The sequence below is a fragment of the Macaca nemestrina genome, chromosome 7 (assembly GCF_043159975.1).
Source record: "Macaca nemestrina isolate mMacNem1 chromosome 7, mMacNem.hap1, whole genome shotgun sequence".
NCBI lineage: Eukaryota > Metazoa > Chordata > Mammalia > Primates > Cercopithecidae > Macaca > Macaca nemestrina.
The window spans coordinates 5844913-5863335 of NC_092131.1; the positions used below are offsets into that span (position 1 = coordinate 5844913).

The 18423-nt window shown below is 45.7% G+C and overlaps 1 protein-coding gene across 14 annotated transcripts in view; it reads right to left on the reverse strand.

Moving 5' to 3' along the window:
- LOC105467393 (protein phosphatase 2 regulatory subunit B'gamma) overlaps window positions 1-18423 on the reverse strand; it is a 167418-nt gene that overhangs the window by 24319 nt on the left and 124676 nt on the right. For all 14 annotated transcript variants that reach the window (XM_071099573.1, XM_071099582.1, XM_071099570.1 and 11 more), the window contains 4 exons: window positions 13400-13459; window positions 10294-10402; window positions 8740-8793; window positions 763-933 (listed from right to left, as the gene is read on the reverse strand). In XM_071099573.1, coding sequence (XP_070955674.1) covers window positions 763-933; window positions 8740-8793; window positions 10294-10402; window positions 13400-13459 — 394 coding nt within the window. The remainder of the gene's footprint in view (window positions 1-762; window positions 934-8739; window positions 8794-10293; window positions 10403-13399; window positions 13460-18423) is intronic.

An 18423-nucleotide genomic window follows, 5' to 3' on the forward strand; every position in this document is an offset into this window, starting at 1 on the left:
TTTGGCTGTAAGGTGGTGGTGTGACACGGTCACCGTCTTCCACTGCGTGGCCTGCTCCCTGGGCACCAGGAGGTCGTGCTCATTTTGTGCCTATTTTCACCTTGTTCATGATGAGTGCACAATAAATATCCGCTCAATGATGCAAAAGCACAGGTGCCTAGCACGTCCAACAGAGGCAGGCAGGCCGGGAAGGTGGGTGGGGGTGGCCTTCCGAAGAGGTGATGAGCTGAGGCTGGCTTGAAGGGTTAAGGAAATGGGGAAAAGAAAGTAGAAAGTAGCTCTGACCAAGGTCGTCCTCTCGCACAGGAATCTGGCAGTGACAAAAGTCAGAGCTGTCAGCCGTTTTGAAAGGTAAAGGGAGACGCATTTACACAATGTCAGGAATGAAGTGCCTCAGCAGCAAGGGCATCTCAGAGCCGAGGCTCTGACCACCTGTTGTCTATCAACATTGATGCTCAGGTGTGGAAAGGAAGGTTTTATGAACTTGGAAGCACACTGAACATGAAGACAAAGACAGCTTTAGAGAAGCCAGATGACTGCTCTTACTGAGAAAAAGTATTGCAGCAGAGGGAACAGGACGTTCAAGGGTATTCTATAGAATTCATAGTTGCAGCATCGTATTTGAAGTATAATTCAAGTAAAAACTTGGATTTTACCTTTAAATTGCATGAGAGGCAAACCATGGCCAGCTACACATGGAACTTTTCCTTTCCCAAATGAACACGGGAACAATTTCATCAGGTCTCCCCAAGCCCCACATACCTGGAAGTGCGGGCTGGAGACACATTTGGCCAACTGCCGGAAGAGGGGCTCCATGATCTTCACAAATTCTGATGGTTCAATGACGTCTAAAATCTCTTCTAATTCATTTAAGAACATTACTTCTTTTGGACTGTGAGTCTTTGGCCAGTATTTGAGAAGTGCCATCACCACCTACAAAAGAAATGACACATGGAGTGACTGATGCCCACGAGGCCCCAACACCTGCAGGGGAAGAAGTCTGTCTTTTCACTGAGGTGGCCCCACTGCAAGGCAACACAGGAAGATGCTGCTGTCTTCCTTACGGAGGGAACAGTGACTCAGTCACTGTACGCGATCTTCTGTATTTGAGAAATCAGTCTGTCTGTCTGGGTATCTAACTATCTGATCAATCAATTTATTCAGAGACGGGTTACACCACGTTGTCCAGGCTGGATTCGAACTCCTGGGCTCCAGTGATCCTCCTGCTTCAGCCTCTGAGTAGCTGGGACCACAGGCACATACCACCTGCCTGGCTTAATTTTATATACTTCAGAAATTATACAATTTTAATTTATATAACCCACTTTCTCTGATCAAACACCATTTCAGTAAGAGTCCATTCTTAAAAAAAATAGCAGTTGGGGCAATTTAGAAAGAATAAGATCAACGGAGAAAACACAGAGCATTATCAATTCATATGTACATTTTAGTGTGGAAGCAGCCGGTACTGAAACTGCTGGCCACGTGGACACAACCCATTTCTTTCTCAAATTTATCAACCATCCATATGTATTTATATACAAACATACATACTTTTGTATGCATAGACAGTGTTTTCAACTGTGTTAAAATATGTCAAAAATAGTGATGTGAACTAAGCTGACCTTTTTAACTTGCATCCGCAGGTGCTGTGGTGGGACCCCGGGCAGGGCGCACTGTGCTCTCTGTGCTCACACTTGTAGGCGTCAGATGCAACAGCTTGAGCAGTGCTGGGCCTGCAGTGAGCAGGCTGCAGTGGCAGCTGTAGCTAGGACTGTCACCACCCAGAGGGTCTGTGCCACCAGCTCTCTGCCAGGCACAGCCCGTCGGACTGCAGTGGTTTCCCAGCTTGTGGATAGTGGCTGTTTTATGTTCCTTGGCCAAGTCAGACAGCTAAAAAGGACTTCCACTGGGCAACCTTTCTTTATATGTTCCTGTAGTCTCCAAACGTCTTACCACAATCATACCAGTACAAAATACTGAATTTGAATCCATGCAGATTTCATAATATTTTTACAGTGTAGCCATCTTAGTTCTAAAAAAGTACTACAATCCAAAACAGGCATTTATATATGAAGTACATGTATGAGCTTACACACATAAATCGTACAAGTGCAATCCAGCACGTTAGAGCAGCTGTTTGGCCCAGTCACAGCAACATCATGGGGCTTCTACGGCTCTTGTGCTGTGCAACTGCCGCAAATGCTGGCCCCTGGGACCGCCTGGTCATTTTCACTCACTAGTCATTTCCAGCTCAGTAGATCACACCAACTCATGGCTTAGCAGGCCAGCCTTTTAATCATTACAGTGATTTTTTAAAAAGGTGGACATTTAACATCCATTTAGAAAAATTTTGTTTTGATGCTTTGGCATTTGGGCTCCCAGATAATCTTTTATGATATTACACTTTATAAAACTCCAAAATCTACGAAACAAAGGAAGTGAGGCTGGGGTGGTGGCTCACGCATGTATGTAATCTCAGGACTTTGGGAGGTCGAGGTGGGAGGAACGCTTGAGCCCAGGAGTCTGACACTGGCCTGGGCACCATGGTGAGGTCCTGTCTCTACACAAAATTTAAAAATTAGCCTGGTGTGGTGATGGGCACCTGTGGTCCTAGCTACTCGAGAGGCTAAGGTGTGAGGATTGCTTGAGCCCAGGAGGTTGAGGCTGCAGTGAGCCATGACTGTGCCACTGTACTCCAAGACTCTAACAAACAAACAAAAACCCCCAAAAAGCCAAATAAAAATAAAAAAGGAAGTGCTGCTAGTTTTGAAGTGGGACATAAAAATCTACCATACAAGTGTCTTTAAAAGGACTTATTTTGGCCAGGCGTGGTGGCTCACGCCAGTCATCCCAGCACTTTGGGAGGCCGAGGCGGGTGGATCACGAGGTCAAGAGATTGAGACCATCTTGGCTAACACGATGAAACCCCATCTCTACTAAACAAAAACTGCAAAAAATTAGCCGGGCGTGGTGGCGGGCGCCTGTAGTCCCAGAATGGCATGAACCCGGGAGGCGGAGCTTGCAGTGAGCTGAGATTGCGCCACTGCACTCCAGCCTGGGCGACAGAGCGAGACTCCATCTCAAAAAACAAAACAAAACAAAACAAAACAAAAAAACAAACAAAAAAGGAATTATTTCTAAAAATGCATCATTTAATGGTTCTCCTACCTCAAAACTATTGAATAAATATTCGTTGTCTTCCTACCACACTCCGTGTGTACTGGAATCACTCTTAAGGATATAGCAGATGCAAATCACTTCCTACATCTATTTCTCTTCATTTGTCACATGGAATTTTATTAGAAGAAATATGTTAATTTGTGAACTATACAACACAACCAATTTAGCTATTCCATTTCTCTGGAAAAGGTATCATTTCTGGGATGGGATTCACACACGGGCCTTCCTGTTCACACCATTTGGAATGAGCTGTGATTGGTACCAGCTATTTTGCCGCGTCAGTGCGGCGTGCTCTGTGGAGGAGGGTGTCTGCTCAGGGAATGCGAATCCGAGGCAACAATGGCTGTGTGCTGCTGGGTTTTCCTTTGGAAGACCAAGGACTGCCCGCTCCCTGCAGAGGGCAGGTGAGCCAGTGGCCCCAGCCTTGAGTCTTGGGGAGCCCCCTTCCTGTCCTGGTAGACTAAGGAGAAAGGAGAGCTGCTACTACGCCATGAAGTAAAACGTGATGAGACTGAAGAGGCAGGTGGGTGAAAACGGAACACAGTTTTACTTCTGTAAAATCTCTGATGAGCTTCTGTTCTTCTTCCAACAGAGAAAGTGCTTCATGTGCCCAGAAAGCTTTTGAGCACTGCACACAATCAGCAAATGAAAAACACTAATTACAGTATTTACTACAAATGGGGCAACACATGTCCTTCATATCTCAGTCTTCTAAGTGGATCTGACTTTAAACATTCCTGAGCCTGGACATTTGATGGCTTCAGGAGTCCCTTTGGTGCAGGCCTGTGAGATGGACGTGGACACCAGGTGTCCTATGTGCTACCAAGAGATGCACACCTGCACAAAAGCCTATACTTTGATCTTATCATTAACAAGCTTTCAATGCTGAAGTAAGACAAAATGGCCTTTGTGTTTTCATAAAATAGGCATTTCAAAAGAGAGAATTTACTGACATGTGAGTCTGAATGTTCTTAATATGTAGGAAATTAAATCTGCTTTCTAAAGCTGGGACAGTACCATTACATTATCCGTACAGCAGGAAACTAAGCAGTGAAGTGTCGCTGGGTGGGAACATTGGGGCCTGGGTTGGTGAGGTTTGTACCTTCTTTGTGCTGGTGCCAAGTCAGAGTCCTGCATGTAACATTTACGCTGGAAGGACCCAACTGAAGCCGGCACCGGGTCTCTTGCCCTCTTTTAGACGTGACTGCAATTAACAGCTCTCACTCTTGCAAAGTGATATTCACTTTATTTACTATATTCATGGGAATTAAAAACATTTACAAACATTCTCTGCTTTTGTTACTTTTCGGTGGAAGAGAGAATAGGGTGGGGATCATTCACTGAGCCCTCGTTGGAGAAGGATTAGGGTCAGGCTGACAGACAGTGGATGGAGGAATAAAGATGCTGGGACAGCGGCTTAGGTGGGAGCAGCCTCTGTCTGTGGTAAATGCAATGTGGCATTTGGTGAATTCTTCAGCCACTAGAGGAGTATGAGAAATACGCACAAAGAAAATTCATGAAAGAAAACTGCAGACTTTCAAAAAATCTCTCCTTCCATATCTTTCTTTTCCTTCTATTTGTATTAACTTATTTATTTGAAACAGGGTCTTACTCTGTCACTCAGGATGGAGTGCAGTTTGTGCATTCATAGCTCACAGCAGCCTTGACCTCCTGGGCTCAAGCCACTATTCCACCTCGGCCTCTTGAGTAGCTGGGACCACAGGTACGTGTCACCATGCCCAGCTAATTATTGTTATTATTTTTTCAGTAGAGAGGAGGTTGCCCAGGCTGGTCTCAAACTCCTGGCCTCAAGGGCTCCTCCTGCCTTGGCCTCCCAAAATGCTGGGATTAGGGGCATGAGCCACTGTGCCCAGCTCTCTTTTTTGAATAGGAAAACGTGGGAGAGGAGGGGAGAGATAAATTTATTTATTTTTTTTACATATTACTTTCTCTAGTAAAATCTCTGTGATAGTTAATACTCAGTGCCAACTTGATTGGATTGAAGGATGCACTGGGTGTGTCTGTGAGGGTGGTGCAAAAGGAGATTAACATTTGAGTCAGTGGGCTGGGAAAGGCAGACCCACCCTTAATGTGGGTGGGCACCATCTAAGCTGCCAGAGAGGCCAGAATATAAGGCAGGCAGAAGAATGGGAAAAGACTAGACTGGCCTAGCCTCCCAGCCTACATCTTTCTGCTGTGCTGGACGCTTCCTGCCCTCGAACATCAGACTCCAAGTTCCTCAGCTTTGGAACAGGCCTGGCTTCCCTGCTCCTCAGCTTGCAGATGGCCTATCGTAGGACCTTGTAATCATGTGAGTTAATACTCCTTAATAAACTCTCCTTTATATATAATCTATCTTATTAGTTCTGTCCCTCTAGAAAACTCTGAATAATACCACCTCTTGGCCAGGTGCAGTGGCTCACGCCTGCAATCCCAGCACTTTGGGAGGCTAAGGTGGGGGGATCACCTGAGGTCAGGAGTTCGAGACCAGCTTCGCCAGCATGACGAAACCCCATCTCTACTAAAACTACGAAAATTAGCCAGGCCTGGTGGTGTGCGCCTGTAGTCCCAGCTACTTGGGAGGCTGAGGCAGGAGAATCTCTTGAACCTGGGAGGTGGAGGTTGCAGTAAGTCGAGATCACGCCACTGTACTCCAGCCTGGGTGACAGAGCCAGATCCTGTCTCCAAATAATAATAATAATAATAATAATAATAATAGTAATACAACCTCGCACCCTTCAGTGTGGAAAAGACCTCAAATATAGGCAGAAGAGTTAAGGCATGGAGAAAATACAGTTAAACAAAAATCCCCAATGAGTTTTATTAACACTGTTCATTTTTCTTTTTCCTACCTAAACATGTCTTCAGTCAGTTAAGGAGGATAAAAATAACACCTCCTCACCCTAAGCCTTGACTATGCTTGATGCTGAAGTGTGATGAGATTTGGTACATTTCCTTGGGAGGTCCCCAAAATCTCGGATGGAGGCATCTAGCGGCGAAGGGAGAGCGTACAGGGATGCGACCCTCCACGAGGGCCTGGCAGGGCACGGCGGGCCCAGCTCGCGGCTCTGTAGCCCCTGCTACCTCTGCAGTCATAGGACAAGAGCTCTTCTTGAATTTTGTCGGTGAAATGGAGGGAATCTACACATAGAATTTAAAAGCTTAGAAGAAAGCAGAGCCCAAAAGCCAGTTTTACTCAGAAATTCAATGTTAAGAATTTCTCATGCAATTGCACTATAAAAATTACAATGTCACAAGAGAACTGTGAAAGAGAGAAAGGGACGAGGAATGACAAGATCTACCTTTACTAGTCTAACGGTGACTTTTAAAAGAGCACTCAAACATGTGAATTGGCTCCTAACATTCCTTACTTTGACACTCAAATAATTAAAAAAAAAAAAACAAACCCAATTGAAAAAATGGGCAATGGATTTAAATGGACATTTCTGCAAAGAAGATAAACAATTTTTTTTTTTTTTTTTTTTTTTGGAGACAGGGTTTCACTCTGTTGCCCAGGCAAACACCATCATGCCTGGCTAATTTTTGTATTTTTTGTAGAGATGGGGTTTCGCCATATTGCCCAGGCTGGTCTCCAACTCTTGGGCTCAAGTGATTCACCCGCCTCAGCCTCCCAAAGTGTTGGGACTATAAGAGTGAGCCACCGTACCCGGGCCAAGAAGGTACACAGATTTTGGTCAATAAGCACTGAAAAGATGCTCAACATCATCAGTCATTAGGGAACTGCAAATCAAAACCACAACAAGATACTATTTCACACCACTAGGCTGGCTATAATTAAAACAACAGGTCGGGTGCGGTGGCTCATGCCTGTGATCCCAGCACTTTGGGAGGCTGATGTGGGCGGATCACTTGAGGTCAGGAGTTTGAGATCAGCCTGACCAACATGGTGAAACCCTGTCTCTATTAAAAATGCAAAAATTAGCCGGGCACGGGGGCAGGCACCTGTAATCCCAGCTACTCGGGAGACTGAGATAGGAGAATCGCTTGAACCCAGGAGGCAGAGGTTGCAGTGAGCCAAGATTGCACCATTGCACTCCAGCCTGGGTGACAGAGTGACACTTTCTCTCCCCCCAAAATAAATAAATAGATAGACAGATAGATAGATAGAAAGAAAACAGCAGCAGCAGCATCAGCAGCAGCAGCAAGCATTGGTGAGGATGCGGGGAGACGGGAGCCTTTGTGCATTGCTGCGGGGAATGTAAAACGGGGCAGTCGCTGTGGGAAACAGTATGATGGTTTGTCCCACAGCTAAACATACAATTACCATATGATTCAGCAATTCCACTTCTGGATATATATCCAAAGGAATTGAAAATGGGGACTATAGCAAATATCTGTACACCAGTATACAAATAGCAGCATTATTCGCAATAGCTGAAAGGTGGGAATAACCCAAGTGTACACTGAAAAAACAATAGATAAACCCAATGTGTTCTATCCATACAGTAGAACAGCATTCAACCACGATGAGGAATGAAGTTCTGACATGCCACACAAGGATGAACCCTGGAAGACATTACGCTGAGTGAAATAAGCCAGGTGTGAATGGACAAGCATTCTATGATTCTCCTTATATAAAGTATCTGGAATAGTCAAATTCAGAGATAAAGCAGATTACAGGTCAGCAGGGGCCAGAGGGAGGGGAACGGGGAGTTATTGTTTAATGGGTAGAATTTCTGTTTGGGACGATGACAAAGCTTTGGAAATAGTGGTGATGGTTGCACAACATTATGAATGTAATTAACGCTGGTGAATTGTACATTTAACACAGTTAAAATGACAAATTCTATGTTTTATATATTTTACCATTATTTAAACAAATTCAAAATGTAACATATCAAAAATGTTTGAATTGTACTCTTTAAATGGGTGAATTGTATGGTATGTGAATTATATCTCAATAAAGTTGCTTCAAAAATGTATTTAAATGTTTAAACTGGCACCTGACATGTCTGTTAACCCTGGCTATGACAGCCTTTTACTTTTAATAAACAAGACTACAAATCCTCTGACAAACTGATGGAGGCTGAAAAAAAATTCAAATCCACACACAGAACAGCAGTAATCTAACGTTCACTTGTGATTCAATGATCATAAAACAGTTACAGTGTAACTTGGGAAGTATTTTCAAGACGGTAAAGCCTCTTCAGTATAAGAATTTCAAACCCTAATTATAATTCCGCTCATCGTAATCAGTTCAATATGTTGTCAAACCAAGCAGATGTGAAACTACCGGACTGCACACTAAAATTCAGTGGCCACGTCCGCTCAAGTGCTTTACGTTCGAAAGAGTAAAGTGCGATGAGGGATAAGGCGGCAATCTCATCACATAAAATAATCACTGTAATAAAGGAACCTGCAATTAAAATGACTATACTTTGAAAACCTATAACCTATGAACGAAATGAGCCTGTTTATTAGTACTGCAATTTAAGATGAAAAAGTCTCAACGGCAATTTGGTGAAGCAGATGTCGTAATATTTACATTTAGTGAAACACACACATCTTACAAGATGCGCTAGCAACAGTACTTACTGGTTCCGTGAGGGTGCTGTCCTTTTCTAAAAACTGCACTACACAGTATGCCAGCTACAAAGTAAAAGAAGAAAGAGTATTACCATTTCAACATAGAAATGCTGCTGTGCTTCTTCTAGAATTGTGGTTAAACAACTTCCCACAGCAAGACAAGGACCCACAGTATAGACAAAGCCCTCGTGTGATCACGATGCTGCCCCCAGCGTGTGCCACCCCCCGGCAGGCCCCACAGGAGGCTCTGAGTGGGACTTTCAGGGAGGGACCCCAGGAGCAATGCTCAACATTCATGTTAAAGGGCATTACCACTAATGCCCATGAATTGGTGATAGATCAGAAAGCTGAAAAATAAAAATAAGAAAAATAAATCAGGAAACAGTCTTCTTAGTCTAACTACCACTAAATCAATCCAGTATGATGGGATTTTCTTATGGTCCTTGTGGAGATTACAATCAACAAGTCACCTAACAGTGGGAAGAACAAATTAAAATCTGGTTCCATCTTAAATCTCTGAACTATTTCTTTTGTACAACAATTAATACGATAATCTGGCTGGATGCAAAGATAGTACCAGTTAAGAGCAGTCAGAGAAAATAAATATTTCCGAGGAAGAATCAATTAAAGAATATACCTTTTGTCATTTAGCTCCTACCACAAGCTCTGAACGTAGGGCCTGGCAGAAAGGAGGCTTGTGTGCCCTGCGCCTGTGCTGGGGCGTGCCTGCTCAGCGCCTGGCCCTGTGACCGCCGAACGTGAACAAAGACGCTGACGGCAGCCAGAGTGAAAGAAAATCAAATCTAGGTAAATGCAGCCCACTAACCACGTACTGACCAATTTTTCAGTACAGCTGTACTTAGACTGCTACAATTTTAAAAATTCACAGTTTTGTTTATTAATTTACTTATTTTTGAGACGGAGTTTCACTCTTGTTGCCGAGGCTGGAGTACAATGGCGCGATCTCAGCTCACTGCAACCTCCGCTGCCCGGGTTCAAGCGATTCTCCTGCCTCAGCCTCCCGAGTAGCTGGGATTACAGGCACGCGCCACGACGCCCGGCTTGTTTTGTATTTGAAGTAGAGACGGGTTTCTCCATGTTGGTCAGGCTGGTCTTGAACTCCCAACTTTAGGTGATCTGCCCGCCTCAGCCTCCCAAAGTGCTGGGATTACAGGCAGCTTTATTTTTTTAAAAAACGTTTTCATAGGCCATTCATTGGCCATGGACCTATATAGGCTTTTCTCTTAAAGGTGCTGAATTTTAGATTACACTACAAAAAACTCCACTCAGAAGTCTTCCTAGACTCCTTTCCGAGAGTTACTCCTTTCTCTATACTTAAAACTAACTGAAAAATTCTGTATTACAGAGATTTTTCTGAATTTCTTAAAAGGAATCTCTCTTTATCCCCTTACTCTTTCAATTGTCACCAGAAGTTTGTTAGCAAAGTCAGTAGTGTCGTATAAAGAAGAAAGCACTCTCAGTTAAGGCTGGATTCACTATCTTGTATTCAATCCTGATCAAATGCCAACAGTTGTGTTCCTAGAGTTCCCCACTGCCCCTTACCTGGGGATGGTAGACACTCAGAGATTTCACTTTGTGCAAAGGTAGTAACACCTTCAATAAGAAAATCTTGTGCTCTTCTTTGAGTGGTAAGGCAAATCCATTAATTATACTGTAAAAAGAACATTTATTTGGTTTGAACATTTACAAATTCCAGTTTTTTTTTTTTTTTTTTTTTTTTTTGAGACGTAGTCTCGCTCTGTCGCCCAGGCTGGAGTGCAGTGGCCGGATCTCAGCTCACTGCAAGCTCCGCCTCCCGGGTTTACGCCATTCTCCTGCCTCAGCCTCCCGAGTAGCTGGGACTACAGGCGCCCGTCACCTCGCCCGGCTAGTTTTTTGTGCTTTTTTAGTAGAGACGGGGTTACACTGTGTTAGCCAGGATGGTCTCGATCTCCAGACCTCGTGATCCGCCCGTCTCGGCCTCCCAAAGTGCTGAGATTACAGGCTTGAGCCACTGCGCCTGGCCTAAATTCCAGGTTTTAAACAAACATCTTGCTGTTTTTCTTTCAATTTTTGTTGTTTTCACCATCAAAACTCAGCAGGCAAAATATATGTAGCCAAGCATGTTGCCATGCACCTGTGCCCCAGCTAATTTGGGAGGCTGAGGTGGGAGGATCATCTGAGCCCAGAGTTCAAGGCTGTAGTGTGCCATAATCACACCTGTGAAGCGCCACTGTTCCCTAGCCTGGGTAGTATAGTGAGCTCCTATACAGGGGTCTGTGGAACACTTTATATAGCGCTCCGGTCCCTGCAACAGTCTACAAGGGAAATCTGAGGATTCTTTCTCTATATATATACATATGTGTGTGTATCAGAAAAAAGAGGATACCAGCAAAAAGTTTAAAAATATTAAATGCCTATGAGGAAGCATATTTATTTTTATCCTTGTAACTACATGATTTAAAAACTCTGGGTTAACAGGTGTTACCCAGAACAGCAGGAGCTCCTGGTGGCAAAATCTTCCTCCCTAAACAGGCCAGGAAGACGGGACAGTTCACGCGGGACCCCCCACCCAGCACCTTCCCTCAGCCTTATCCATCTGTAGGAATTCTTGCTGCCTGGAGTAATTCAGGTACGTTATTCTAATGCTGGTAACAGAGACCCGTGGACACTGGATGAGGGCTGGTTAAAAATCAGGGCCAGGCGCGGTGGCTCACACCTGTAATCCCAGCATTTTGGGAATCTGAGGTGGGCGGATCACCTGAGGTCAGGAATTCAAGACCAGCCTGGCCAAGATGGTGAAAGCCCGTCTCTACTAAAAACACAAAAAATTAGCCAGGTGTGGTGGCGGGCTCCTGTAATCCCAGCTACTTGGGAGGCTGAGGCAGAGAATTGCTTGGACCTGGGAGGCGGAGTTTGCGGGGAGCTGAGATCCAGCCACTGCGCTCCAGCCTGGGTGACAGAGCTAGACTCTGTCTCACACACAAAAAGAAAAACAAAACAACAAAAACAAAAACAAAAATCAGTTAGAAAGCTGTTCTCTTGTGCATGAAAAGGTGGTCCTACTTAGAGCCTCCAAAGCAAAGTTTTTGTCTCAAACAACTAGTTTATTGTCTTGGTTTTGTAATTAGGCAAACGGAAGTGACTGTCACTGAGCTGCAGAAGTAGACAGAGCTGTCTCTAACTTAGTCTTCCATTATTCACTCTGCTCGGCATAGCGGGCAATGCGGGAAGGGCGAGCCTGGAGCGGCCCATCAAGGAGGGTGTGCTCACTCACAGGGTCACCCGCAGGCTCAACCTCTTCTGGAAGAAAGATACAACTAATCGGTTTCTCGGTGGGAGCTGCACGGGGGCCCTACACACTCAGGGGCCCTATGCACGCAGCGTGGCGGGCTGTGGAACACACGTCATACAGTGCTCTGGTCCCTGCAACAACCTCGGAGGCAAATGCGACGATTCTCCCAGCTTATAGAAGTACCTGCCCACAGTCACACATCTTGCAAGAAGCATCCTCTTCACCACTCACTGCACTGCACTGAGGAGAAACCCCACCCAAGTTTGTCTAAACTAAAAGTAGAATTGTCAACGAGGACATTTTTTCAAATTACATCTAAAATGGCAAGAATAGCTTTTCTCAGAACTACTGGGCGGGACCTGATCCACTGTGAGAAGAGAGTCTTGTGCTCAGGAGCTGCAGGGAGTCACCAGGTCCACCCAGAGCGCCAGGCTTCTCCACCACAGACTCCCGAGAACCCTGAGCTGCCCATCTACACCACTGCCCTACAAAGGTGCAGGAAAAAGCACTTCCACACTTACTAGCCATGGGACCCTGAGGAACTCTGGCAAACAGTGGGTTAGAAGGTCTAATATAAAATCTACGGGTTATCAATTAAATGAAAGTGGCCAGGCCTGGTGGCTCATGCCTGTAATCCCAGCACTTTGGGAGGTGACGCGGGCAGATCACCTGAGGCCAGGAGTTCGAGACCAGCCTGGGCAACAAGGAAAAACCCCATCTCCACTAAAAATACAAAAATTAGCCAGGCATGGTGGCGGGCACCTGTAGTCCCAGCTACTTGGGAGGCTGAGGCAGCAGAATCGTTTGAACCAGGGAAGCGGAGACTGCAGTGAGCTGAGATGGCACCACTGCACTCGAGCCTGGGTGCCAGAGCAAGAGTCTCAAAAAGAAAAAGAAAAAAAAAAAAAAAGGCGAGTAAAAACTTTACTTGGATAAAGATGATGAAAGTTTTGAAATGTTAATTATTTTATAAATATACATATAAAAACCCAAAGTAATTGAAAATATTAGCATTTACATGATACCCCAAATGCACAATCTATTCTTCCAAGCTTCTAATATAAACCTTCTTAGGTAACTATTTTTAACATTGCTCTTGAGGAAATAACCGGAATTGTTTCCATAGTAATGATATTGAGGTATACGAAGCAGAATCTACGTACAGAACCCATAAAAATGGGAGAGAGTTGTCATTTGGCATGTTCTAATCTAAGAGCTCACCAACTCCTGCTCTAAGTGAAATTTTATTTGAGTTCTTTTAGAGAATGGTTTAAACTGCCTTGCTTTAAAGGGGGCAGCCGAACTCAATGAAATGGATCACTCTGGTATAAATTCCATCCACAGCCGTTTGCTACCCATAACACAGAGGCTTACCTTCCCAATATTTCCAGTAACTCTGCTATGCCATTATGATGCTCTGTTTCATAAATAAACCTAGAAAAAACAATTTTCCAATTAGAATTGGACACTGAACTAACGTGAATAAGAAAACAATGCCCTAGGGGGAGCCACGGAGCCAGGCAACAAGAAGCGCGTCTATTTGTGCAAACACACAGCCGGTCAGGAACCAAAGAAACTCCTCAAGGCCTGCAGCTGTAAATGCCTCAAGGGCAGGTCTTGCACAAATTTTTTTCTCAATATTTTATTTTGAAAAATTTCAAGCATCTAGGAAAACTGAAAGAATTCTACAGTGAACACCCATTTCAACACCCAGATTTGACCACGAGCAATGCGCTCCATCTGCTTGATCACATACACATCTGTTCATCCACCTTTTACTCATTCATTAACCCATCTTACGTTTCAGCCATATTTCAACATAAGCCTATGTCTTAATTTTAAAGCCTGCAATATTTAGCACAGTTCCTGCAAAGGGTAGGAGTGATTCCTGAACACCTCTTATTCTACCTGCCCAGTTTCCCACTGACACCCACACACATCCTCCGTGCTGCCTCAGGTGTGATCTTTCTGAAGCACCCATCTGTGACAGACCCAGCTCCCTTCCTCTCAGATGTCTCTGTCCACTGTACCTGCTTCTAGGGGACCCCCGGGACATGCACCCCACCCTCTGTGCCAGCCCGTCTCCCTTCAGATGGGGCCACCATGAAGACAGGGCCAAGGACTTCTCGTGACTGTGTTCCCGGGACTAGGAGCAAGCCTGGCATCTGTTTGATGATGAAAACACGTCTGCTGAATAAACTGGGGACAAGGAGAGGGAACAGGGACATGTGAGGAAACAGGAAAATGTCCTCCCCAAAAAGGGGTCCTACAGAAACAAAGAAATCTCTCCTGCCCCAAACCTCGAGCACCTGGGGTTGGTCTAGAGCAGTCCACGAGGGGTGTCCTGCATGAAGTGAGAGGGTCTGAAAGATCCCTGCCCATCAGATGAAAACCATTTGATTAGAGACAGCTCTAAGTCAAAAATAAGTTTGAGAAGATTAAAAAATTCAACTCTGAAATTTCATTCACTTTGTTTGAAACAAATGAAATAGAGTGACCTTAACATCCACAGGCGTGAAATATTTTTGAAGAATGGGTCTTAACATTTCTATGTTCCCAAACGATCAGAATGCACTGAGAGGTGGTGCTTGAATTGGGTCCTGAAGGAGGATTTTAACAGATTTTTTTTTTTAAATGGCAGTGTGGACAGGGAGAAGAACTCTGGCTGGAACAAAGGTCGGTGATGTGGAGTTGGGTAGGCAAGATGCGTGGAGAGGGTGGAAGGCCAGCTTAGAAAAACCGAAATCTGGCCGGGCACAGTGGCTCATGCCTGTAATCCCAGCACTTTGGGAGGCCGAGGCAGGCGGAACACCTGAGATCAGGAGTTCGAGACCAGCCTGGCCAACATGGCAAAACTCCATCTCTACTAAATATATAAAAATTAGCCGGGCGTAGTGGCACATGCCTGTAATCCCACATATTCGGGAGGCTGAGGTGGGAGGATCACTTGAACCCGGAAGATGGAGGTTGCAGTGAGCTGAGGTGGTGCCACTGCACTCCAGCCTGGGCAACAGAGACCCTGTTTCAAAACAAAACAAAACAAAACAAAAAACCTGAGATCTGCTCTTGCAGGCGCCAGAAAGCAGAACCATTAGCAGCGAGACGCAGCAGCACAACGACGCATGTGGCCAAAGCCTGAGAGCGAGGGAGAAATGCCACGAGGGCAAAGCTTGGTGCCGCGGGTGACAGGAACGACACTGGTGCCATGACAAGAAACAGAAAATGCTCTCCCCTGGTGTCCCTGAGCCTGCGCCTACCCTGACGTTTGGAAGCTGCGCCCAGGCAGAAGTCAGTGTGTGTGTCTACGCTGAGAGGTGCCTTAATTTACCAAACTCACCCGCAGGCTCCCTTGCAGCCGTGTGGCTTCAGTTTACTATTCCTCTCGCAGGGGCCTTGGGGAGCTGTGCTCTGGGCCCCTCCGAGGCAAAGAGCCCTGAACCCCTTCTGGTCTAGCTCCATCAGCTCTAACATTTACATGAGGGTGGCTTGCTGTTACAAGCCATTTTGTTTTCCTAAATCAATGTTACTACATTCTTACTGATAAATTCTTAATTTCTAATTTTTTAAACCTGCTTTGAAGTAGGCAGAAGAAAGAGAAAATAAAGACAGTTCTTTTCCTTCTTCCTTTTCCAGCAGAAGACAAACAGGGACACCATGGGAGGGAAACAGAGATCCCTGGGAGCCGGCGAGAGCGTTTCTCACTCTTTTAGCAGAAAGGGAATCAGACCCCCCAGACGCTGAGCTGGGAACCTGCTGGCTATGGAAGTCTCCAGAAGGGATTCTAAATGCCTTTCCTGCCTGTATGATGTGTTCCGGACTCATGGGAAGAGGCGAGGCCAGAACAAAGGGTAGAAGTGACTCCTGAACACCTCTTATTCTACTTCTTTCTTATTTACTTATTATTCTACTTATTTCTCTGAAGCTGGGCTGTCCTCGTGCCTTGCTTTGACCAATACAAAGGGCAGAAGTCACTCTGCACCAGTTCCAAGCCAAACTCTTAGGAGGACTGGGGGCCCTGCTTCTCCCCTCTTGGATGTGGCCATGGCTGTAGAAACTGCCACAACCTGGAGGAGCTCAAGGCATCACAGAGGCAGCGTGGGGACCTGCTCAGCAGCCCCTGGGAACCCTACGGCCCCAGCACACGCCACGGAGCAGAACCGTCTGGATGAGCCCTGCACAGACGACAGCATCACGAGGAGTGACGGACCATGCTGACGGAAGCCACTGAGCTGGGGGCGGGTCCTGACTCCAGGATGGTGTGAGATAGTGACACATCCTGGCGATGACGGGGACAGTTTGATGGCATCTCTCTGTGAGATAAGAGCATGAGCAGGTGCTGCACAGCCTCGCTGCAGGGCCAGGGTGAGGATGGTACATGACCCATGGCTGGTTATGCAGCAAGAGAAGGAACGGCACACTGCCCTGCCCGCCCAGCTTCCAGGTCCCACTGTGTGCCACAGCAGGTACCATGGGTTATGGACAGCACCGTTTAACTCACACTTAAGCTGACGATAATGAGAAACTACAGAAATAAACAGCAACCTGATATTTACATTTTCAGTTAAGTTGAACCAAGTATGTTCAAAATGTTTTTTCTTAAAAGACACAGCTGTACTATATTGAACTTAGATGAGCTGGCTGGGTGTGGTGGCTCACACCTGCAATCCCAGTGCTTTGGGAGGCTGAGGCAGGAGGATCACTTGAGGCCAGGAGTTTGAAACCAGCCTGGGCAACACAGTGAGATCCCCATCTCTACAAAAATTTAAAAAATTAGCCAGATGTGGTGGCACACATCTATAGTCCCAGCTATTTGGGAAGCTGAGGTAGAAGGATCCCTTAAACTCAGGAGTTTAAGGCTGCAGTGAGCTATGGAGTATAGCATCACTGTACTTCAGCCTGGGTGACACAGTGAGACCCTGCCTGAAAAAAAGAGAAAAGAAAAGGCAAAAAAAAAAGTTAGATGAGCTGAATGCATCTCTCAAGATCTTTCTCATTTTTTTCTCACATGAAATGAGGAGGTAGTGGTACCGACAATGAGGACCCAAATCAATTATGGAATCTAGATAGTATGCTTGCTTTTGATTGCATATATCAGGACAATTACAGAAAAGATTAAACGCATGCACAAAAACACAAATGCCATACTCTAGCACCAAACCTTTAGTGAGAACTGAACTAAATCATGTGTAATAACTTTTGAATACTCATCTATTTAAGTATTTCATAAGGTTAAGGTATGAAACATTTTCTACTTCTTAAATGCAGGTGTTCAATAGATTTGTGATTCTGCTATCTGAACAAAACCTACTAGGATTAAGAAAACAGAAATAGGTAGAGTTTTAATTTTAGGTCAAGACGACTGAAATTTAAATTATACCTGTTGTATGTTAATTACATCATGTATATTATGTTTTCATAGACAAGCACACAAGGCAAGTAATGATCTTGTTGAAAAGGAATCATGATACCAAGAAACATAAACCAGAAACATAACATTTAGGAAAGTGACGCCATTCTCTGTTACAGTTAATGTGTCAGGTCTGGGCTATGCCCGGCACTGGGCTCCATTTTATAAATGAGATGTGGGGAACTTGGAAGGAGTTCAAAGGAAAGTCACACACAGAGTCAAAGTCTCTCATGCCAAAATGCCCTATCAGGTGTGGAGGCCGGGAGGGAACGCGACCCTAATGACCGCAGAGGGGAAGGGCGGGGTGCTCCCGACATGCGATCCCAGCAAGGGATAGGAAGGGCCGGGGCTGTGGGTCTTGGCGGGGGGGTGGGGGCCGTCTCATCTGCCATCTGTCTCAGATACCCCTGTTCTTTTCCCGTGCTTGGTCACTGTGACTAAGAAAGGACCCTGAGGTCTACGTTGGCCGTGGCTGACACCTGGCCCCTTCTCCAGGCCATGGCCCATGCTCTGTCCACACCCTGGCCCTGCAGTGAGGCTGCGTAGGACCTGCTCATGCTCTTATCTCGCAGGAAGACACCGTCATACTGTCCCCATCATCACCAGGATGTGTCACTACCTCGCGCCATCCTGGAGTCAGGTGCCTTAGAGGCAAGCTGACCCGAGAAGCTACAACTTGTAGAAGAAACTGCTCATTTAGTGAACTTTCCAGAAACAAAAAGAAACGACAGGAACTGTTTCCTCTATTAACATTCACTTGGTGCCACCGCAGGGGGCGGGGCATGAAGCTGGCAGTGGGGCGGGGCGTGTGACAGATCAGCCGACATGGTGGCTGCCCTTGCGGGAGACCAGACCCACCGCCAAGTCAGGCAGAGCCTCCCAGTGAAGGGATGTTTCAGGAAACCGGGGAGGCTGAGGGAAGGGCTGGTGAAAAAAGACATCCCAGGAAGCTCAAACACTGGCTGCAGAGCCCTGGCGTGGAAGGAGCCTG